This window comes from Centroberyx gerrardi, chromosome 9, assembly GCF_048128805.1.
Source record: "Centroberyx gerrardi isolate f3 chromosome 9, fCenGer3.hap1.cur.20231027, whole genome shotgun sequence".
NCBI classification, from domain to species: Eukaryota; Metazoa; Chordata; class Actinopteri; order Beryciformes; family Berycidae; genus Centroberyx; species Centroberyx gerrardi.
Window position 1 is genome coordinate 31,740,580 of NC_136005.1, and position 23,350 is coordinate 31,763,929.

A 23,350-nucleotide genomic window follows, 5' to 3' on the forward strand; every position below is an offset into this window, starting at 1 on the left:
TATACAAAAGCCTTTTTCTGTGCTGCTGCCAATCTTGGCCAGGTCTCCCTTGAAAAATAGGTTATTAATCACAATGGGACTTCCTGGTTAAATAAAGGTAAAATAGAGACAAAGAGCACCATTGCACATTTATTTCTCAATAAAAGTATGTGCATTGCACAATTTATTTCTCTATAAAAGTATGTGCTGAATGAAAACTGTAAACAATACTGCAATATTGTAACTTTAACTGTGACCTTCTGAAAAAAGAAAGGAAAATACATAATGATCAAACAAAAGACAGTATGACTTATGTCCCTAAAGGACTGGAATGAATGAAATAAAAATGTCAGTCAAAATATTCAGCATACAGCACCATTTGTCTATAAACTTGCAATGTGCAATAACGAGAACAACCAAAGCAATTGCCACATTTTTATGCTGAATGATGATTGTTAATAATTAGCAACTTTGAAGTGCTTCCTTCTGAAAAACAGATAATTAAATAATGGAAAATAAATAACCAAGATCTAAAAAAAAATACAGTAATAGGGATGCACATTTTCAAAAAATGTCTGAAATTCTGCTGCCTTCATGTATTCTTCTCTGAGAGAGGTGTACACATTTTCAACCCATGTCTTCCTCTCCACATGGGCCTTGTTCAGTGCAGAGTAGCAATATCTTCCTACAGACAGCCTTTTGTCAGATAGTTGCAGGGAGAAGAGAAAGTCTCTTCTCCGGACATCAACCTTGAGTATCTCCTTGGCACTCAGTGGGATGGCCTCAGGCTTCATGAATTTGGTGAGGAGTTCTCTGACCAGGGCCACCATCTCCACATGCAGCAAGTGCACCAGGGGTTTTTCATGCTGAAGTTTTTTCAGGAATCCCTGAAAAGTTGGAAGGACACCTGCAAACATGTTATTAGAAAATTAGTAATGCAATGGTAAAATAAAATGCAAACACTGCATAGCACAGTAATTATTGACGCTTTGGATAAAAGCGTCTGCCAAATGGGAAATTGTAATTGTTGAAATTGTATTGATAAATAGCAATTAGCAATTTAATACAGTCCATCCAAGGGGACTCAATGGTGAGCCCCAAATTGCCTGTTTCTTTTAAGCCCATTAACAGTTCAGACCTCATTTTGAGGTTATTTGAGGAAATTATGTAGAACCATACTATTAGTTAAAGGTTGCATGTTTTTGGATTGGAGGAATTGAAGATTTGGAATTTAAATAAGAGGAGCTGAACACTATTTCATGGCACTATTTCATAGCAGATATTTAAGTTGTGGCATGGAACGAGCTCCAGAAGGACCTGAAACTACAGGAGCTGGTCTCATTGAATGATTTTAAAGAAATGGTTAAAGGTAGGGAGGAAAGTGAAAATTGTAATTGTTTTTTCCCATAGTTCAACTTGCTTTTATAATGAAACATTGAATATTTGTTATATATTTGTCATGTACATGTAATATTTGTCATGTATAATGCTGTAATGTTATGTTGTTAAACAAATCAAAACTATCTTATATTTTAGATTCTTTAAAGTAGTCGTCCTTTGCCTTGATGGAAAGGCAAAGGCTTTGGAAAGAAATTCATACATAGGCATCAACTTCAATATTTATATTTGTCTAATTTCAAGCATTTAAGCATAAGCCTTTATATCAAAATGGCTTTGAGATAATGAAAAACATAGTACATTCAATCAGGTGTGTCCAAACCTTTGACTGGTAGTGTATTAATTCACCATTTGTTCACAAGGCATTTTCAAGTCAGGCAAGTAGTCGGCTAGTCAGTCTCATCCACACTTGGCTAATAGGCCTCTAGAGGGCGTCATTGACTGTGAGTTGGCCTCTAGCTTGGCTATGGACATGTGTACTTCCATGCTATTGATAACAATGTCTGTTCAAGTATTCACAGGTTATCTCCTCAATATTGGTCAGATCATCATGCTGTAAATTGTATTCTGTATTTCACAAAACTCACAGCATAACTTTGATTTGAAATGATTTTCACACAGGAGTAAATAAAACTCTTAGTTTTGACTTTAACTATAGACTTTGACTTTATATCTCAGAATTCTGACTTTATTTCTCAGAATTCTGACTTTACATCTCAGAATTCTGAATTATATATCTCAGAATTCTGACTTTATATCTCAGAGTTCTGACTTTTTTTTTCTCTCGCAAAAAAAACTAAAAGTCAGAATTGTGAGATTAAAAAGTCAGAATTCTGAGATATAAAGTCAAAGTCCTAAGGAAAAAAGTCAGAATTCTGAGATAAAAAGTCAGAATTCTGAGTTATAAAGTCAGAATTCTGAGATACAAAGAATTCTGAGAAGAAAACTCACAATTTAGTCGTTTTTTATTTTATTGAGTAGCGGGAATGGGCTTCCATAATAGTCTGCGGGAGTGGAATGTGTAAACATGTTTTGTTAGTTCTTTCCTTTACTCATTGTCTCTCAGGCTGTGGCACATAAAGACGAACTAGTCGGCAGTCTGAGCTGCCTCTCTCTCTCTCTCTCTCTCTCTCTCTCTCGCACACACACACCCTCCGTCCTACCTGCCCTGCAGTGAGGGTGTGTATGTGGTGAAGAACCCATCATCACCTTACATATTCGACATCCTCTGCTCCCATCAGCTCAGACAGGACCGGGACTGTTTGGTTCACTTTTACCGGATACCAGAACAATCCACTGGTCATGAATCTGATTTTTTCGCCCGTTTTGGTGTTGGCGCTGTTTGCGGTGAGTAGCCCATACAGCTGAAGTTGGAGTTGCTCTCTTTGTCGGTTGCGGTGTTTTTCCATGGTTGGAGTCAGAATTCTGTCATAGAAATTGTTCTGTGTAATCCTCGCTGCATATGATGGTTTCATGGGGGTTTGAGATCTAAACATCTATTTAAAATCATTCATACTCTCTTAAAAATAACGTTAATGGTTCCTAAACTGATCTAATAAAGTCTCTAATAAAGTTATTTTCAGTGGTATAACAGTAGGTTAAATTAAAAAGAAAAGTGTGACCTCTATCAGTGATCACCATTAGGCATCACACCAATATTATATAAAAAAAATCAATTATATTTTCAGGTTAATTAATAATATATCACCAGTGATGTAGTAATAATTGAAAAGGAGGGTAAACTATGACCTCTAGTATCACCATAATACATCACAACCACCTGCATTAACAAAAAATAAAAAGACTTTATGCCCAGCCAGTTTCTCATACATGCGATGCACCTGGCGAATCAAGGTGAGTCAGATTCCATTTTTCCTCAGTGAAAGATGTGAGGCCACTCCTTCTCAGACCATCATGACTCATCTGTTGTCCTGACATGCCCATGCACTGACTGAATAATTGCCGGCTTAGTGAAATCTCCTAGCAGTGGTAGGATGGGTCACGCTCGGCCTACACTTTCCCACAACCAGAGTTATAGGCTACAGTGCATGGCACTTAATGGCATGATAGTGAAAGCTAAACTACAGTTAACAATGTTCTTACCCTTTTCTTCGATCAGTTCAAAGTAATGCGAATATTTCCAAGTTCTGCAGTTTGTTGTGTTCATTCTGAAAGCAAGTTGTAACCTAGAAGCCTCCACCGCCAGCCTGCTGTATAGTCTGCTTTTAATAACATCATGTAGCGCAATACTTTAATTTTTACTTTAATTTATAGGCCTACTTTAATTTGCACTAAACATTTAAACATTTGAAAGAAAAATAAAAGTAGCGAAATGTATGTGTACTTTTGACAAAGTAACTAATAACTGATTACATAAATTGCAAAACTAACGCGTTAAGTTACTCGTTACCACAAAAAAGTAATCTGATTACTCGAACGTGTTACTATGTAACACGTAACCCCCAACACTGGGAAACTGGAAATGGCAGTGACAAAAACAACATCGGCCATGGGGAAAGAGTGGCAAAGGCTGTGGAGGGAATGTGAGAAAAGTTACACAAGATTTTTATGTGAACATCTAGCCATCATAACAGCCTAAATCACAAATTATCCCCACTAATTGATTCCGTAGATTCAAGTCATGTCATTTAGCTGACACTCATATCCAGAATCACTTACAATTAATGATCAGGTAGGGGGTCAGTGTCTTGCTTGGCTGTTAATTAAAACACTCATCAAAAAGGCCCAGCAGAGGATGTACTTCCTATACCAGCTCAGGAAGTTCAACCTGCCTCAGGAGCTGCTGATCCAGTTCTACTCTGCAATAATCCAGTCTGTTCCCTGCACATCCATCACTGTCTGGTTTGGATCGGCCACCAAACAGGACAGGAACAGACTACAAAGGACAGTCAGGACAGTAGAAAAAATAATTGGAGGGATTTCCTCCTGCTCCTCCTCCCCCATCATCATCATCTGTACAATATCTGGTTTGTGTATATAATATATAATATTTATTCCAACAGTTATTCCAGCATCTTTGCACTCTGCACCATAGTGTTGTTTACATATGCGTATATATATACTTTTTTTTATTTATTTTTTTTATACTTTTTTATATATATGCATATTTGTACATAGTAGTTAGATGTTTAGGTTTACCTCTGTTCATTTTGTTGTCCTTGTTTTTAGCTGTATATTTATTCTGTGTAAGTACATTGAGAACAACGAAAAAACCGGAGTCAAATTCCTTGTATGTGTACATACTTGGCCAATAAAGCTGATTCTGATTCTGATTCTGATAATTGACACACTTTGGCTATTGCAGGGATTAAACCTGTGATGTCTCAGTCTCTCTGTTGAGTTGTGTGACTTTTGAAGTTTGTAAAATACTTGTAGAAAGCCATTAAACTCACTACCTGATGGGAATATATCCTCTGTCTAAACCAATGTTTAGTGCTTTTGAATTAGCTGAGTCAGGAGCATGGCCATCTATCATGCTAACATTTTCATGCTGCATGACTCTTCTGAAAAGCCCAATGTCCATTTCTCAGTTGCCTGAATCAAGATGTAAATGTACTGATCCGAATGACAGACAAGAGCCACTTTCCATACATTATGATGAATAGGAGGCATTTGTTTATATCACAATATTGTCTAACATAATAGGTCTTTCCTATTCCCTACCACCATTTTGTATTCAAGTGGTTTTCACTCATTAGTCATGTTTGTGCAACTCTTTGCTGAGCCTTTGCTATGTAAAACACTGAGCCTTTGCTATGTAATACCACAGCCAAGGAGGAGCCATGGAACAACGTAGAGAATTTGTTGTCATTGGCAGACGAGTCAGGTTGTCAGATAGGTTACCAAGATGAAAATAATACCGAAAACAATGATGACATTATGTTCAAGGTTTGAGCGGAAAAGTTGATTTCACATGTAGATTACAACAAAAATGTAATGACATGACATTCATGCCAAACCTGGAAATCTTAATGAGTTTATCTTGTGTTCAGGCCTAAGGGGGGCTCTACAACGTTAGTTTACTTGTTTCTGCGTGTCTATATCTCAGACACCACTGGTTAGATTTTGATGAACCTTGGGGTCTTGATGCATCGCCTCACTATGTTTCATAAGCCCTAGATAAGGATTGAAACACATTGAGAACCTTTAATATGAATGTAAATGAGAAGAGTGTCAATGAGAGAGAGTTTAAAAGGCAAGGTAAACCCTGGTTGATTTCCAAGGTGCCTCCCAAGATGCACCTCTGTATACATCTTTCCTGCCACAATCGCATCCCATCCCATAATAAATCCTTAAAGCAATATTCCACTTAGTTTTAACATCAGGGTTATTCGGCACTTGACCACCATGAAAACCAGAATATAAACTACTCACCAAGATCGGATGCAGTGGGGACGAGTTTGTAGCGTTCAGATTTTTACTTCCCATTCATTTGAATGAGGCCACAAAAATAGACGGAAAACGTACTTTTAACACGTTTGTGAACAGATTCAATAACAGATCCTGTTACTGTGATTTTCAATTGACATTTGGTCTTACTTTTTAGAACGTCATTTCGCCAAATAGCATTTTTATTGATAGAGGAGAACATGGTGGAGGGATACCATTTAGGAAAGATAGTTCTCCTGTTTGGGAGACCGGATCTACTTTTAGTGTAAAGCAAGGATAGAAATGCAAAATGACGAATGACCCAAGATTGCTTTATTGTCTTAAAAGCAGGATCTGTTGTTGATTAGTTTATATTCTGGTTTTCATGGTGGTGAAGTACCAAATAACTCCCATGTTAAAACTAAGTGGAATATTGCTTTAACTAATATGCAGCCTTATATATTTGATTTTACATGTGGATGTTATGCAGATAGATTAACCACAAAATGAATGGTTCATTATAAAGTAATGATATCTATTGTATTATGTCTCCAGGTTGTTGGTGCTGTGGTGGAGGCTAATTCCTGGGATGGTTCTTCCCTCCACCGAAACTGGAAGAAAACATAGACCACACCAAGAAGGCGTTCATTGCCCAGGTGAGTCATTGGTCTTTGACTAACATCACTGCAGATTCAACATTCAGACTGTATTTTCCTTTGAGTCCATTGAAACAGCACTTGCCCCAGCGTTTTAGTACTGGAGATATGCTGGAAGCAGAAATTGGTAGTATACAGTACTTCGTATTACTAATACTTGTGGAAGTCAATGGGGCTTAAAAAGTAAAAATAAATAAATAAATCTGAGATAAGTCTACTCCAGCATAGTTTTTAATAGATTTGAGTTTTAGTTCTACAAACATTTCTTAGAAGGAGAGCTGCTCTGGAGGCAGAATTAATGTCATTGGTTGAGTTAAACCTCAGTGGGCGGAAAACTACAGTTTTTCTGGCCATGTAACAAGCCCAGTGAAAAAGTCAAGAGAGGCTAATAAGCTAATATTATGAAGCCTAGCGTTCTTACTAGTAACGGAAAAAATGCAATCTTTCTTTTTTATTATTGAAACCCAAGAAATTCCCAATCAAATAAGGCAAATTCAATCGACAAACCAAACAATATCTTCACAACGAGCTCAGCATATAAATTAGATATAAGAGATAAATATAAAGGTCGAAAAAATAATACAAAGCTTGCCTTTACATCTGAGTTTGAGATAAACATTATCAAAATTCATCAAACCAATCCAAGGGGTTACCAAACTCAAATTTCTATTAATTTATACATTTCCATAATTTCCATAATTTTACAGCGGTTTGTACTTTTCATTATTTTTAATGTTCTATTAAATAATTCCAGTTCTTTTTTGAAAACTGTTAATGTAGGAGGAGTATTGAGAAATCGACATTTGTGAATAAAAGATTTTGCCAAAATGAATAAATTATTTACCAAATAGGATGTCTTACATTCATTATTCCAAAAATTTAACACAATAGTAGTCAGACATTAAGTTTTCTGTCTCTGAGTCAAGCCATTCTATTAGGTTTTCTCAAAAAGAATCACTGTGGGAGCAGGTAAAGTCAGAATTCTGAGTTCTGACTTTATTCTCAGAATTCTGACTTTAAACTTAGAACTCAATTTTTTTCACGTGGCCCTAATGCTCTTCCGTACTTCTCTAACTCTAAAAAACTGCTTTCAGAACCTCAAAAACCAAAACACTGACACGAGACACAAGTGTTTGTTGAATAGATTGAAAAAATCCCATTCACTCATCCACTTCCACCACCAGCTAATACATGTATAGTTCTAGAACTGTTTTCAGGTGCGATAAAAATGAATAGTGGGTGATTGTGTTCAGCCAAATCATCAGGTCTCCCTCTCTGTGTTTCAGATCCGGTCAGATTTTGATAAAGGAGATGGGAATGTGAAATACTCCCTGAGCGGCATTGGTGCAGACCAGTATCCCTTCCACCTGTTTGTAGTCAACCCTGACACTGGCCTGGTTGGTGTGACTGGTCCTCTAGACCGCGAGGCCATCCAGCAGTACAATGTGAGTGTGATATATCACATATTCTATTCTATGTTGTTCTTGTTGGATTCTATGTCATTTTTTCCTTGATCAGGGTGAATAACTCCATTGTTTTTTTATTATTGAGATATTTGGAAGCTATTTACTGCCAATTCATTACTGCCACAGGCTTCTGGTGTTCTCTATATATTCTTAAGAAACCACATAGTCACCACATTTTCAAAAAAAATTCCACACTTGCTAACAAATGATAGATCATGACATAACAGATACTTTGGTTAAGGAAAAGAGAAGTGAAAAGTGTCATGAAAATGCAAAGTGATCAGGATGAGGATGATAATGATGATAATCATAATGATAATGATGATGATGATGATGATAAGGATGATGATGACTGACAGCACTGATGATGGCTGACACTGATGATGACAACAACATCAATGCTGTATCTTCTGGTGTTTTAGCTGTCGGGTGTTGCGACGTACAGGAATGGTTCTCTTGTGGAGAAAGACATTGACTTACAGATCCGGATTTTAGATCAGAATGACAACCCTCCAGTGTTTGGTATCATCGAGCCTGGGGCGGTGGATGAACTCAGCCCTTCAGGTTGGTGTGTTTGCTGTCCAGTATAATTCCCACAAACTCCCATCCTAAACTGTAATGTTAGTTATAAAAGTTTCAAAAACAACCTACATGGCTTGGTTGTAAATGAAACACAGCCTTGTGGTTTTGAATCTAGTTGTCTGTTGTTTGCCTCTGGGACTTCCTGGTAGCTCAGTTGGATGTCTTGCATGTCATCCCCCTTTCTCTCTCTTCTGCAATCTTTGTTTCTCTCTATTCTGAACTATTCAATAAAGGGAAAAAATGCCCCACAATAATCTTGAAAACAGCGTCCTATCTGGTCGTGGCCTAATGGAAATGCAAATGTCTATGATAACTGTGCCATCTTTAATTGACAAAAAACACATGTACGTTATGGAGCACAATTGCCAAAATGTCAATATTAACAACTCCACATTCCCCGTTCACTAAAAAAAAGGGTAAAAAAGTATAAAAACTTAAAGTAAGCCTAAATAGCGCTTCTCAGCAAGCATTTGACCAACGGAGGTGGCCAAGTTCAAAGTCAACCTAAACAAGCACAAAATTTTCAGAGTACAGTATCAAGGTTGATGACTGCCTCACTTGTTGCTGTTTTTCTAGGTACCTTCGTTATGAAAGTCACCGCGTCCGATTTAGATGAGCAAGGGACTGAGAACTCTCAGATCGCCTATACCATCATAGAGCAGCAACCACCAGGAGAAGATATGTTCAGGATCACCAGGGGTGGAGAGATCCATGTCAAAGAGCTCACACTGGACAGAGAGGTATGGACTATGATTACCAATATATTGGGCCAATGTTGGACATGTATTAAAAAGCACCACAGGTGAATAGGAAAAACATTATTCATATTATTGATTTTTGATCATATTTTAGTATAATTTATGAAACTACAGTAGCTATAAATTTGTAAGATGAAAACTGAGCATTCCAGTCAGTATGACCAATAACCAGTTTACTCCATGCATGTAAACATAGCCAGTGTTGTCCACCTCTGATATGATGGCTATGATGCCATTTGATTGATTACATATTGTAGAATTGAGCAATTCTACACTGGTTGTCTGAAGCCTTTAACCTGAATTGATTCTAATGTGACAATCTGATGGAATTCCACAAAAGCATGCATTAATATGTAGTAGTAGTAGTAGTAGTAGTAGTAGTAGCAGTATTTGTGTAGACTTTTTGTGTCCCATGGTCTAAATGCTGCTTCAGAGGCCTTTCCAATCTGATGACAATAAAAACAGAAAACTGCTGTTTTGTATTTCAGCTCCATGACACATACACTCTGATGGTGAATAGCAAACCAGAAGGAAACACTGGAACCAGCACTGTTACCATTTCCATCCGAGATGTGAACGACAACCTCCCCACTCTGGTGAAAGATGAGGTAGTTCAGTTTGATATAACAATGATATAACAATATATTAATGCATATATAAATGGATTCCCTTTAGAGTTTTAGAGTTGCATGGTTTAACAGCTGTTTCCTTTTGAGGAAAAAAACATTACGTGACATATGTTAATCTACGTATATATCACATATTAAAAACAAAGAAAAACAAATATTTTTGTGAGGGGTGAATGACCTCAAACAGCATTTAGACAATGTGACACTAAAACATTGGAACCAGTATTCATGAAATATGAGAATAGGAAAAAAGAAATTAGATATTATAACCACAAATGTGTTCTTGTGGTATAAAAAAAGTCCAGGCAAGTGCTGGTTTGAAAGTTAAAAAGGAGAGGGGGATAAGATTTTAAAAACACAACCAGGCATATTGGCCTATAGCTTCATCAGGGTGTTGCAACTCTTGGCACTGCATAGTTTTGTAGTCAGGTTGTGATTTTTGTTCAATACTGCATAAGGACCCTATTATAGTTAGCTCATAACATGTTTTACCTGCAGTATGCGGGCAGTATTCAGGAGAACACAGAGGGTGTGGAGGTGATGAGGATCAAAGCAGAGGACCTGGATGTGAAGGACACAGAAAACTGGGACGCTGTGTTTGATATCGTCAAAGGCAACGAGGCTGGCTACTTCAGCATCAAGACAGACCCCAAGACCAATGAGGGCATCCTAATGCTTGACAAGGTGCTGCTAAATTAGCAACCTGAGAATTACTGAGAATTCTATCAAAAATTTCTACATCTTGGTCTCATGAAATTTTGTGAAATAATGTCTTAAAATGCAATTAATATGCTCCATGCACGAAAAGTGAAAGAAATAGAAAGAAAAAAATAAGACGTTTTTTTTTTTTTTACTAAACTTTTTGTGTGCCATTCCCCAGACTGTGGATTATGAGGATGTGAAGGATCTTGAACTAGGACTGGCTGTGAGGAACAAAGCTGAACCATATGATCCTGATGCACCTGGAGCAGGAGCAGAAGGAGGAGTAGCAGGAGGAGCAGGATGTTACGGTTTGTTTCTAGGACCCAAATGCGGACACGGACAAAGGTGGATGGAGATGGAAAAAAGCGTTTATTAGAAGGCTGGTGGTTAGTTTGGGGAATGGGACGAAGAAGTGGGTAGAGACTGGAGACAGCGAGGCAGAGTGGTGTGGGTGATCCTGGCCGAGCTGACTGGCAGGCAGACAAACAGATGAGCAGACAGGCTGAGTGGAAAGGCGTGGGCATGCGAGGTAACACACAGAATAGAGGGCACGAGGAATCCTGGACACAGGGAAAACACTGTTAGGAAACAGGCACGAGGAAACACAGGATTAACCTCAGGTATACAAGATACTGAGGGGCCGAGAGAGTAGGTACCACGAACAAGGCAGAACAATCTGGCGGTGAGTGGATGGGAAACCGGGGATGATATACTGTGGGCTGATGAGATGATGGGAAGCTTGGTCTTTCAATTTGAGAGCATGATTTATTGATTTCACATTCAGATTTTGTAATGCTTTCCCTCAAACCCTGCCCTCGCACTCAAATAGCTCCTGCTTGCGCTTAGATTTGCTCTGCTTCTGCTCAAACTGTATGCTGCACTCAGATATAATGTTGCTTGCACACAGATTTCCTGCGCTCCAGCTTCAGCCCTTCTCCTTGCACCGCTGCTTCTGTGCGCTCGTGAAACGTCTGCTCTCAGATTTCTGCTCTGCTCTCAGATTTCTGCTCTGCTCTCTGATTTTTTGTGCAACAACCCTGTCAAAATTCCCCAACCAATAGAATGCCAGGTGTAGTGTTGACCAATGAAATGATCCCTGCCTCGTTGCGGGTGCGTTCGCTTTACTTCTTAGAGCGTCCCGTATGAGCGGTTACTGTTTAACCGTGTTCATCCACTCCCGCCCTCCGGGGCTTTATTAAATACGACTTTTGGAATAAAAGGACAGTTAATGTATATACCAGCGCCCGTACTTTTTATTTTACTATAATAGCTACATAAAATAGTAGCCGTATAGCACACCGGCCTCCCGTCGGTGTCAATTCAATGAGCTACTACATTTTAAAAACGCAATTGGTGTGTTGTGTATATATCCTTCTCTTCAAATGATGTTTACCGTTGCTGTGTCAAAGTCTGCTCTATCAGAAAGGTTTCACATATTGTAAATACGGTAAACACGTCCCCACTTGCAGGTATCATATTCATATCTGTAACATATCTACAATTGCTTGCTATTACTGCCTCAAACTGCAAGTAAAGCTTTCTGCTTCAGCCTATGAACTCTGTCTACTGGTGTTTGCATTTGGGTCCTAGTCTTTGCCCTTGACACATGACACAGGAGGTGGGCCTGGGGGGACGGGAACTGGAGCTTGGACTGGAGGAACTGCAGGATCATCAAGTGGGACCACCAACTATAAAACCTATCCAATCAAAATCAATGTGATGAACGAGCCTGAGGTGCCACGTTTCGACCCCAAGGTCAAAGCAATTCCTATCTCAGAGGGAGGCCAGACCGTCAACATTAATGAGGTTATTGGTAGCTACCCAGCACTGGATGGAAATACCTTGAAACCAGCTGAGAATGTCAAGTCAGTGCATGCACATACACACAAAATCTCTTTACAGAAGATAATACTCACTGTAGGTTTAATTTTCAACACATGAAACAATTGACAGTTTATTTCTGTTGTAGGTTTGCCAAGGGCTCAGATCCTGGCAACTGGCTGACCATCGACCCGAAGACGGCTGAGATTAAACTCAACAAGGTGCCTGACAGAGAGTCTCCATTTCTGGTCAATGGGACATATTTTGCTAAAGTGCTCTGCATGACAGAAGGTAAACTCTTCCACTATGTGTTCTGCTCCATAACTGACACATTTCAGAATACTCTCATTAGAACAGAGTCGTTCCTAGTGAATTAAACGGCTTATGAAAGTAGAAGGAATTCCTCATCAGACAAAAAGTTGAATGCTTGATTTACTTGCCATCATCCAAATACTGGTATATTTTGGCTTTGGTCGACAAGTCTATCAATTCTACCATACACTTTGGCAGGTAAACAGATTGTCTTCAATCACTATTTTCTCTTCTAAAGAAATGTTGGCCACAATCCATTTGCCACTGTGGCCCATACCTGAAAAAGTTAGTTTCATGCCATGGTGAGTACCAATTGTCAGCAGCAGAGAGCAGCATAGTTTAAAGGAATAATGGTAGATTGTCTCGTTGGCCAACTTAGCTGTTAAAACATAGACACCAAAATCATCCATGATGTATCCCTGGTAGATTGTTCAGTGCAGAGGGAAATGCTGACCGGATTGACCTGTCCTCTTTTCTGTATTTCCCTTTACAGACATGCCCTCTAAAACAGCCACCGGCACCATAGCCATCCAGGTGGAAGACTTAAATGACCACTGCCCCACCCTGACCAGTAACGTCCAGACTATGTGTACTACTGCTGACGCTGTCACTGTGAGCGCTCAGGATGAAGATGCATTCCCTAATTCAGCTCCCTTCAGCTTCTACATCGTCCCAGAGGGCACCAAGGGCAAATGGGATGTGGAGCATCTTAATGGTGAGGAGAACGCTAATAGCAATAATGATAATAATAATAATAATCTTTATTTATACAGCGATTTCCAAAACAGTTACAAACCCCTTTAGAAACGGATTAAAAAAACCAAACAGATAAAATTGACAGCAAAGGCAATGAAAGCAAGGTAAGAAATACTGAGTAAGGCAAAAACATAAAGGGCAATTAATAAAAATTACATAAAAGCAAGTCTATAAAAGTGAGTTTTAAGAAGTGATTTAAAAGATGACAGATTTAGCAGCCTTAAGCCCAGGCAGGTTGATCCAACATCTAGGAGCTCTGATGTCAAAGAACAGCCAATAGGAACCTCGTTTGTAATCTAGACATTGGAAAAGCCAATAGGAATCTGACTTCAGGAAAAATAACTACAGAGCACTGCGTATTAGAGTGCTACACTCAGCCACTTCCAACTGAGTACCATGTGATCGTGCTGTTGCCAACAGACACCTCGGCCATCTTGAGGGCCCAGGAGTCCATGTGGCCTGGTTCCTATGAGGTGGCACTGGAGGTGAAGGACCAGCAGGGAGTGGCCTGTCCAGACGTGCAGCAGGTCAAGGTGGAAGTTTGTACCTGTGAGGATGGGAAGGTTTGCGGAGTGCGAGGCGCTGGCAGTCGCCCGAGGAAAGGAGCCGAGTTAGGAGCTGCAGCCATCGGACTGATCTTCCTGGGCCTGCTGATGCTACTACGTGAGTATGATGTGACATTCATCCTGATGAAGGCCCACATGGTCAAATATTTGACTAAAGCCTTGCTTTAGGAACTTATGTTGAGTCCAAGTCAACTCCGAAACGATGTCCAGTCGAGTTTGGGTCAAGACTAGGACCAAAGCGGGTCGAGGCCAAGTCAAGATAGAGATCAGAACAAACCTATTCAAGACTTGGACCAAAATAGTCAATAAACAGTGTACACATCTTTCCAAATATCAAGATACTGCTTAAAGAGTTTCTTAACAATAGAGATGTAGATCTATTTGCAGGAGCTCTGTACTGTACCTTTCAACATCCAACTAATCAATGCATAGGATTTTGACAAAGCAATGTATAGAAGTCTAGGGACTATTACACACTATACACAAGGACAATCCCTTAAATTGTTTGTGGGGAGAAAATAAAAAAAGGTGGACTAGGTGGAGAAAAACGTATCTTTGACAATTTTTAGGTAGGTGGAAAAAGTCGAGTCAACATCCAATAGTGGGCAGAACCAAGACAAGTCTGAGTCAGCATAGGCAGGAGACCGAGACAAGTCCAAGACTTAAGAAAAGTGGTCTGGAGACTGGACTACAGCCCTGGACTAAAGTATTAGTGTTAAAGTATTCTGTGTGTGTTTTTTTAATTTGTGCTCTGTTGTAACCACATGGGATAAAGAAGGCTGAGGGGAAAAAGAAAAGGAGCAGATTGTGGAAAGGGATGGGTGAAAACAGTGATTGTATAAGGTTTTTCGACACAAATGGCCCCAGGATTTTGTGCAAGGGACCTTATGAGAAGATTTTTATTTTTAGATATGGTATTTGGCCTGGTCAGTAGGTGGCAGTAGCCAGAGCTGGTGACCAGCCCAAGAGTTTGTTCTGTCCGACACGCTGAAAAATATTAGAAATATTAAAACATGCACCAGACAAGAATTATACACATTGTCCATTCACCATAGAGCCAGAATGGCCCAGCCACGACTAGACACACGTAGTCTAGTTACACTGGCATAATTGTCTGCTGGAAGTGGAGAGATACCAGTGAAGAAACCAAGAAAGAGAATAGTCTGTCATTCTAGGTCAAGTCCAAGTTTTTTATTGTCACATGCACAGAGAAAAACTGTTCACCAGTCTAATGGCCTGGGGAAGAAACTGTCCCGTAGTTTGGTGGTCTAACACCTCACCCTCCGGTGGTACCTTCTGCCAGATGGCATGAGTGTAAAGAGTTTGTGGAGGGGGTAGGTAGGATCCTTGATGATGCTGTGGGCCCTTCTGCAGACCCTTGTGTCATAAATGTCCTGTAGTGATGGGAGGTCCATTCTCGTGATGTTCTGGGCTGACTTCACTACTCTCTGGTGGGCCTTGCGGTCGTGGGCCGAGCAGCTCCCATACCACACTGTGATGCAGCTTGTGACACATCCTCTCTTTATACTGTCTAATAGTAAAAATAGTAGTGAAATTCCCCCATCACACCACTGAGCTAAAGTAGACACAGTCAATCGGGCTCTGCACATAGGCTTGAGTGCAGCCAATTCTCTTTGATTCTTTCTGCTAGTTCCAATAATTCCCAGATGGCAGCCAGTTTCTGTAACAAACGGGATGTAAACAAGAGCAACGGCCAAGACATAATCTTAGCTTGCCCTCAAGTTTTATATTCAACAGAGCGCCCTGGGAGACAAATGCCCTACCACATACACAAGTGTAATAATATGATAACAACACAAGAGGGCGAACTTAAACCACCAACAGTCCCCTGCAACATCTCCCCTTTTCTAGTGAAACACCCATTGTCTTTGTATTTTTTTTTTAGTGTAGCTTCACATCTTCACAATTTCATGAAGTCCATATTACATTTGACCCTCTCTCTATGTTTTTTTTTACCAAGTCCACAGAAACTGAACCTAACCCTGGACACTGAACTAGAGGGCAAGTCTGTATGTTGCATTCACTAGCCTGCCACTGCGTGTTAGGTTGTGTTCTCTAGGTGTCTGGCTGGGTATGTGTGTGTGTTGGGGACGTGAGATGCTTGGGAGATACATTTAATCAAACTGATCATTTGGCAATAGATACAATTGTACATATACATAGACAACATTTGAAATCAGTTCTCAACCCAAACTGGAAAAAACATTTCTTGCAGCACTGAGGTTTTCAGGTGTACAAGCCATATGTTTGTTTGTTTTTTGGAGCGTGTGCTATTTCATAGCACAAGCTCTACAATGTAAATATTGTGGTTTTTTATGTTCATTAAAAATAACATGGTCTTTCTTATCAAATTGATTTTTATCGACATACAGTAATTATAGAAAAATGGTTAAGAGGATAAGAGTGTGTATTGGGCGATGAGCCAAACCTTATTGATTGATTGATTGATTTTATTCATGGATTAGCAGACAAAAACAAAACAAAAAATTCAAAGGATAACATGTTAAAGTGAAAAACACTTATTTCCAACATGGTCCCAAGATGTTAAAAGACAAAGAAAACACAAGGAAGCACAAGACATTGAACATAAAAACTAAACAAACACAATCCTGAAAAACCAAAAACACATCACCACAATTTAAAAGATAAAAAATAACTCCCACATCAGAAAATCAAGGACAGCTAAAGTAACAATGTCATTGCAGATTTCATTATAAATCTGTTACCCTGTTCCATAAAAAAGTCCTAACCTGACTTCTATAAGCCCCTCTCATATTTAAAAACTTCATGTGTAACGGAAGGCTGTTCCACAACATGGCACCAGTGTAAAAAAAGGAACTTCTAGCTACATTATTCACTCGAGGCACTTGACATGAACGCACACTGGCCCTGGTATTATAGTTATGCTGAGTATGGACCATTGTTATCTGAGAACACAAGTATTGAGGAGCATACCCATTGATAATATTGTACATATGATGCAGCTTCTGTTGTTCTACTCTGAGCAGTCCTACCCTTCTGAATTCATCACTACCAACATGAGTTCGAGGGAATGCATTTAATAAATACCGAATAATATTTTGCATCACCTGCAGTTTGTTCCTGAGTTTAGCTGTCAAACCACTGTACCAAGCAGAACATGCATAATCGAAATGACACAATGATGACACGAGAAGTTTCTTAACAGAAAAGTCGAAAAGCCTTGTTCTGCGAAACAGGAACTTGAGTTTGCTGGCACACTTAGATAATATTTTAGCAGCAATAGATTCACAGGAGAGTGACTGCTCCAATATTATTCCTAAATATGAGACACTTGTCTGAGATACAATTTCAGCTCCATTACAAAAGACTTTCAACGTAGTTGTTCTTAACAGCTTCTTCTTAGTTCCAAACAGGATTGACTCGGTTTTGCCCAAATGTATTGAAAGCTTGTTATCTATGAGCCACTCTCTTACACTTTCTAATTCATTACTAAGAGTGTTTTCAATCTCACTGACATTATTCCCAGATACCAGTAACGCAGAATCATCAGCATACAATAAAAGCTTGCATTTCACAGCCGCTGGCATATCATTTATATACATAAGAAATAAAAGAGGCCCTAGAATAGAGCCTTGCGGCACCCCACATGTAATATCCTGAGGTTCTGATATAACCCCTTCAACATCACAGACTTGAGTTCTTCCTGTAAGGTAAGAAGTGAACCATTTTACAGCAGTATGTCTAAAACCCATGCACTGTAGTTTTGATAACAGTATAGTATGATTCACTGTGTCAAAGGCTTTTTGCAAATCAAGCAAGATCATGCCAACATACTTTCCTTCATCAAAGTTTTGTCTAACAAAGTCAAACAGATGAATAAGACAGGTTTCAGTAGAGTATGCTGCTCTAAAACCAGACTGAAGCTCATACAACATATTTTTTTTGATTAAATACTCCTCAACCTTCTCAAACACAAGATGTCCAAAAACCTTAGACATGGTTGTTAAAATTGATACTGGCCTATAATTTCCAACATCTGATTTACTATTCTTCTTAAAAAGGGGAACAACCCTTGCCCTTTTCAGTTCACATTTTTAAGTTCACAATTTACCCTGACTTATAGATAAATTTACTATATGAGTAATTACACTAGAAATTACACTGGCACTATCCCTCAGAAATCTGTCTGGAATAAGATCCAATCCAGTTGCTTTGTTTGTGGGTAATGCGGATAGACACGTCCTTTCCCTTTCTACTGAAACAGGACTTATCTCAAATACATCAGGAACAACATTTTTATCTTTATAGAAAGAGTTCACAAATGATAGGCCATATCTCCCTGAGCCACAAGGTAATTTATCAACTAAACTAGCAGCAATGGTTGTAAAAAAAATTATTAAAATAACTAGCAACCTTCCATTTATCAAAACACATCTTATCCTCAATGACTAGTCCAATATTGCCAGATTTTGTTTTGGACTTTCCTGTGGAGCCCATTTCGTTAAGTACTTTCCATAATTTTTTGGGCTGGTGTGAATTTTCAGCAATAGCATCCACCAATTTTTTATTGATTCATATACATGACTTGGGCCGCTAGCATTCCCCTTCCCCATTCCCCCTCTCAGGCCTCTTCAAAACAAAAACAAAAAACAAACAAATAAATTTAGATGTACAAGTTCCGTGCATGTGTGTGTCAAACGTTGCTTGACCTACTATCCACAAAACATCCACAGTACGCCAGCGAAAACACCCACATAATTAGGCTGGGTCAACCAAGTAGCAAATGCACAACTACAATACATAGTCCATGGGAATAGACATCGGAAACACACCAAGAACGTCCCAGGTATTACCCATTGACAGAAACGCGGTAAAGCACAACAGTAATAAAGGCAAAATAAATAAATAAATATTAAAGAGAAACAAACAAACAAAAAAAAAAAGAAAAAAAAAAGGAATGAAGGGGGGTATAATAGTGCAAAGTGTTTCATATACATGCACATATATACACATATACATACACATACACATATATACACACACACACATACATACATATACATATACATACATACACATACATACACATATACATACATACATACACATACATATATAAACATACACACATATATACATATACATACATACATATATATATACATACACATATACATACACACACATATACACATACACGCACACCCACTGCACACGTATATACATATACATATACAGCCCACATGCAAGTACATATACAGTACACATGCACGCATATACACACACACACATACACATACACGCACACCCACACGCACTGCACACGTATATACATATACATATACAGCCCACATACAAGCATATACAGTACACATGTACGCATATACATACACATACATACACATGCATACATACATGCAATACAATACAGTATAATATACTTTACACCCCACTAGTATTATATATGCCGTTTGACTAATTCGGCTGCATCTGTAAGTGCTTCAACTGTTTCCCTTTTTGCACCATTTACACTTGCTATTGATGATTCTAAAACAAGTATACTATAAAATAGAGACATCCACTGATCTAATTTAAGGACATGCGGTGGTTTCCATCTCATTACTAAAATCTTTTTTGCTGCTGTAAGACCACAGAAGAAATTTTTTTTTTGTTTGCCTAATATATTGAGGGAGGAATCGTCATTCAACAATATAACATTAGGCAAACATGGTATTTCAGTGCCAATAATATCTGATAAGACCTGTGCAATCTGTACCCAAAATGATCTTACACCTGAACATTCCCAAAACATATGGATGTAGGTGCCAATCGACCTTTGTGAACATAGCGAGCAAATGCTGGGGGTTATCTGTAGTTGGCAACACTTTCTAGGCGATAGATAGAATCTATGAATCATTTTATAGTGCAGCAACTCATTATTGTAATTGCGAGATGTTAATGAAATGTTCCTCCATACTCTTTTCCAATCTATTGTCAAGCCATCATTTTTCAAATCGGTATTCCAAACTTTAACAATTCCCATATAACCTTGAGTGTTGTGTTGCATCTTTTTGTACACATATGACACAAAACCCACACCTGGATGGAGAGTTCTCATCATTTCCACCATTGGGTGCATTTTGAGAGGCTGATTCCATGGCACGCCATATGTGCGCATAGCAGTGCGTAACTGCAGATAAAAAAAAAAGGATGACCCAGGCAAATTGAAATCATGTTTCAGATCTTGGAAGGACCTTAATCCTTCGTCATTCATAATGTCTGGTAGAGTATAAATCCCTTGATTTTGCCACTGTGGGAAGTAGATTGGTTTCCCCCCAATATTCAAATGGTTATTCCTGAATATTGGAGTATCAAGGTGCCAATCCAATCTCCAAGCGCCCAGTTTTTCTACACAGTTCCATATATAAATAGAATGAGCAACAATCGGGCCAAAATGTTCGAAAAAATAATGGTCAGACAAGGCAGAGAACAATACGGCACGGCACCTTTGAGTTATCATTAAACCAATTCTTTAAAGGGCGAAGCATGAAGGCATAATAATACAATTCAAAATTTGGGACATTTAGACCCCCAGACATTCTGTCATGCTGTAATATAGTTGTTCTAATTCTAGGGAACTGTCCTTTCCAGATATATTTTGAGACACGACCTTGAAGTTTGTCCCAAAATCCAAGAGGAGGTGGCAGTGGTAGCATACTAGCGAAAAAATTTACTCTTGGCAGAATATTCATTTTCACTATTGAAATGCGTTCGGCTAATGATACATTGGCCCACTTATCAATATCTGCCTTTATAGACTTGTACATACTTTTGTAGTTTTGGATTATAAGTCTATCGAGAGATGGATATATATCTATTCCCAGGTATCTAAAATTTTGTACAACAGGAATTTCTGTGTTTCCATCCAGATCTGTCATTGCTGCATTCAAAGGTAGTAATAAGGACTTAGTCAAGTTGATCTTATAACCAGATATTGCACTAAATTTCGTAAATATGTCAAGAACGACTGGGAGTGTTGTAGGTACTTGGTCCATATAACATAATAAATCATCGGCGTATAAAGATATTTTGTGGTGTGTATTGTTAATTGTTTGTTGGTTTAGCTGCCTCAGATATTCTAATTTTTTGAGCCAACGGCTCAAGGGAAATCGCAAATAGTAATGCTGAGGCAGGACAACCCTGCCTTGTACCGCGTGCAATAGGAAACTGTGGAGAGCACTGATTTCCTGTTAAAACCATTGCTGTTGGGTTGTGATATAATATTTTTAACATATTCATGAATTTATCACCAAATCCCATATTATGCATTGTATACCAAAGATAAGGCCATTCGAGCCTATCGAATGCTTTTTCAGCATCGACTGACATCACAGCACATGGTGACTGCAAATTGGATGCTCCATGAATAATATGAAGGAGGCGGCGGATATTGTCAGATGATAGTCTATGTTTCACAAAGCCTGTTTGGTCGGGATGTACTAATACTGGCAGAACTGTCTCAAGTCGACAGGCTAGGACCTTAGCATGTAATTTGATATCTGTATTTATAAGTGATATAGGTCTGTGACTGGAACATAAAATAGGGTCTTTCCCTTTCTTATGTAACAATGAAATAATGGCAGTATTTACGTCCCTATGGAAACCCCCTTGATCGATAGCTGTGTGTATCATTTCTAATAGTATTGGACCGAGGTCAGCCCAAAACTGCAAGTAAAATTCCGGAGGGAGACCATCCCATCCTGGAGATTTCCCTTGTTTCATGAGTTTAAAAGAGTCATATAGTTCTTGTAGTGTTATAGGAGAGTCCAAAAAATTCATGTCATTGACTGTAAGTTTAGGTAGCTTCAAACCTACAAAAAAGCTTTCCAATTCTTTTGTTGATGTGTCCAATTCAGACGTGTACAAGATCTTATAAAAGTGCTGAAATTCAAGATTAATTAAGTGCGGGTCATTAAGTAGGACTCCCTCATTGTTCATAATAATTGGAATATCAGCTAATCGTTCGTTCATCCGAATTTTACTTGCCAATAAAAAACTTGGACTGCTGCCATCTAAGTAACAGGATTGTCTCGCTCTATGCACTAGAAATTCACCTCGTTTTAGATTTAACGCATTTAACTCTGTTTCAATGTTAGATAATGTTTTTTTGTCTATCTGAATCAAATTGATTTGATTGATCTGGCTTGATTTCTAAAATGAATATATTTATCGTAATCAGTAGGCAATTTTGACTTCTTAAACTTTCTAAAATATAAATCTCGTTGTCTAATAAGATCTAAAATATCTGTAGTCATCCAATTTGCACAGGGTCCAAGCCTTATCAACATCGTTGCTACCCAAAACATCAGCCCAATCCCTCTCAGAAAGCTTATGTTCAAATCCCTCAATTGAGTAATGTTTAGTACATCTGAACCTAATAGAGCAGTGATTTCCAGTATTTATCTGTGATTTTATGTTATCTGGGGACAGTTTGAGGACCAACATGACAACAATTACACTTTTTTTCTATAGTCTTTAGAAGCTATAACTGTGGCAAATACCCAAATTAAATTCTCAGCTATTGATTTTACAATGGTTCTTTATGGGGAAACTAGTTTTAGCTAGCTGCCACCGGGGCACTGCAACTACGTCACCAGAATGACATGGGCACTGGCATCGGAAGTCAGCCAAGGACCACTAGGGGTCCCTGAACCACAGTTTGGGGATCACTGAGTTATACTGAAACTTTTTGTTGTGTCCACAGTCATCCCTCTGTTGCTGTTGTCGTGGTGGGGCTGGGGGTCTGCCAGGGGAACATACTGAGATGCCCTTTGACACCAAATCACACCTCATTGCCTACTCATTGCCCACTGAGGGTCAGGGCGAGAACACAGTAGGACCAACATCTTTAATTTACCACACGATGTCAGTGTTATACACTTGTGAATATTGATATGTTGCTCTGTTTACCTTGCAAACGGAATTGCCTTCAGGACAAAAAATGTTGAAGTTGTGTTACAAATCTCCCAGCAACCGTGTCTGGCACCATTATGGAGGTCCATTAGAGAATTGGCTGTGGGTATATAACAACCAGGCTAGAAAAAGAGAGATACCTAAAAAAGATTGTTGTTGTGTGAGTGTGAAGTGAATAGTGTGCTCGGGTAGGTTTGTTTCCAAATTTACATTACTGTGACACAATAAACTATCTTTTATTTAACCCTAGTCTCTACTCCAAAACACTCTGAGTTGTAGCTTGAGAACAGCCAGCTCAGTCAACCTGAGCAAACAGTTGATTTTTGGCTTTATTATCTAGCTAACTAGCCATCAGGCTGA

General features: G+C 38.8%; 1 protein-coding gene across 1 annotated transcript; it reads left to right on the forward strand.

Annotated features, from left to right (window-relative positions):
- The first annotated feature begins 4,132 nt into the window (after positions 1-4,132).
- Positions 4,133-23,350, forward strand: LOC144539716 (desmoglein-2.1-like). Its single transcript, XM_078285616.1, is given in 14 exon segments — positions 4,133-4,285; positions 6,348-6,422; positions 7,709-7,867; positions 8,311-8,452; positions 9,047-9,210; positions 9,717-9,836; positions 10,356-10,541; positions 10,738-10,867; positions 12,175-12,424; positions 12,529-12,671; positions 13,186-13,407; positions 13,869-14,111; positions 22,782-22,797; positions 22,799-23,350. Coding segments are annotated over 14 exon segments (2,175 nt in total). The 3' UTR covers positions 22,971-23,350.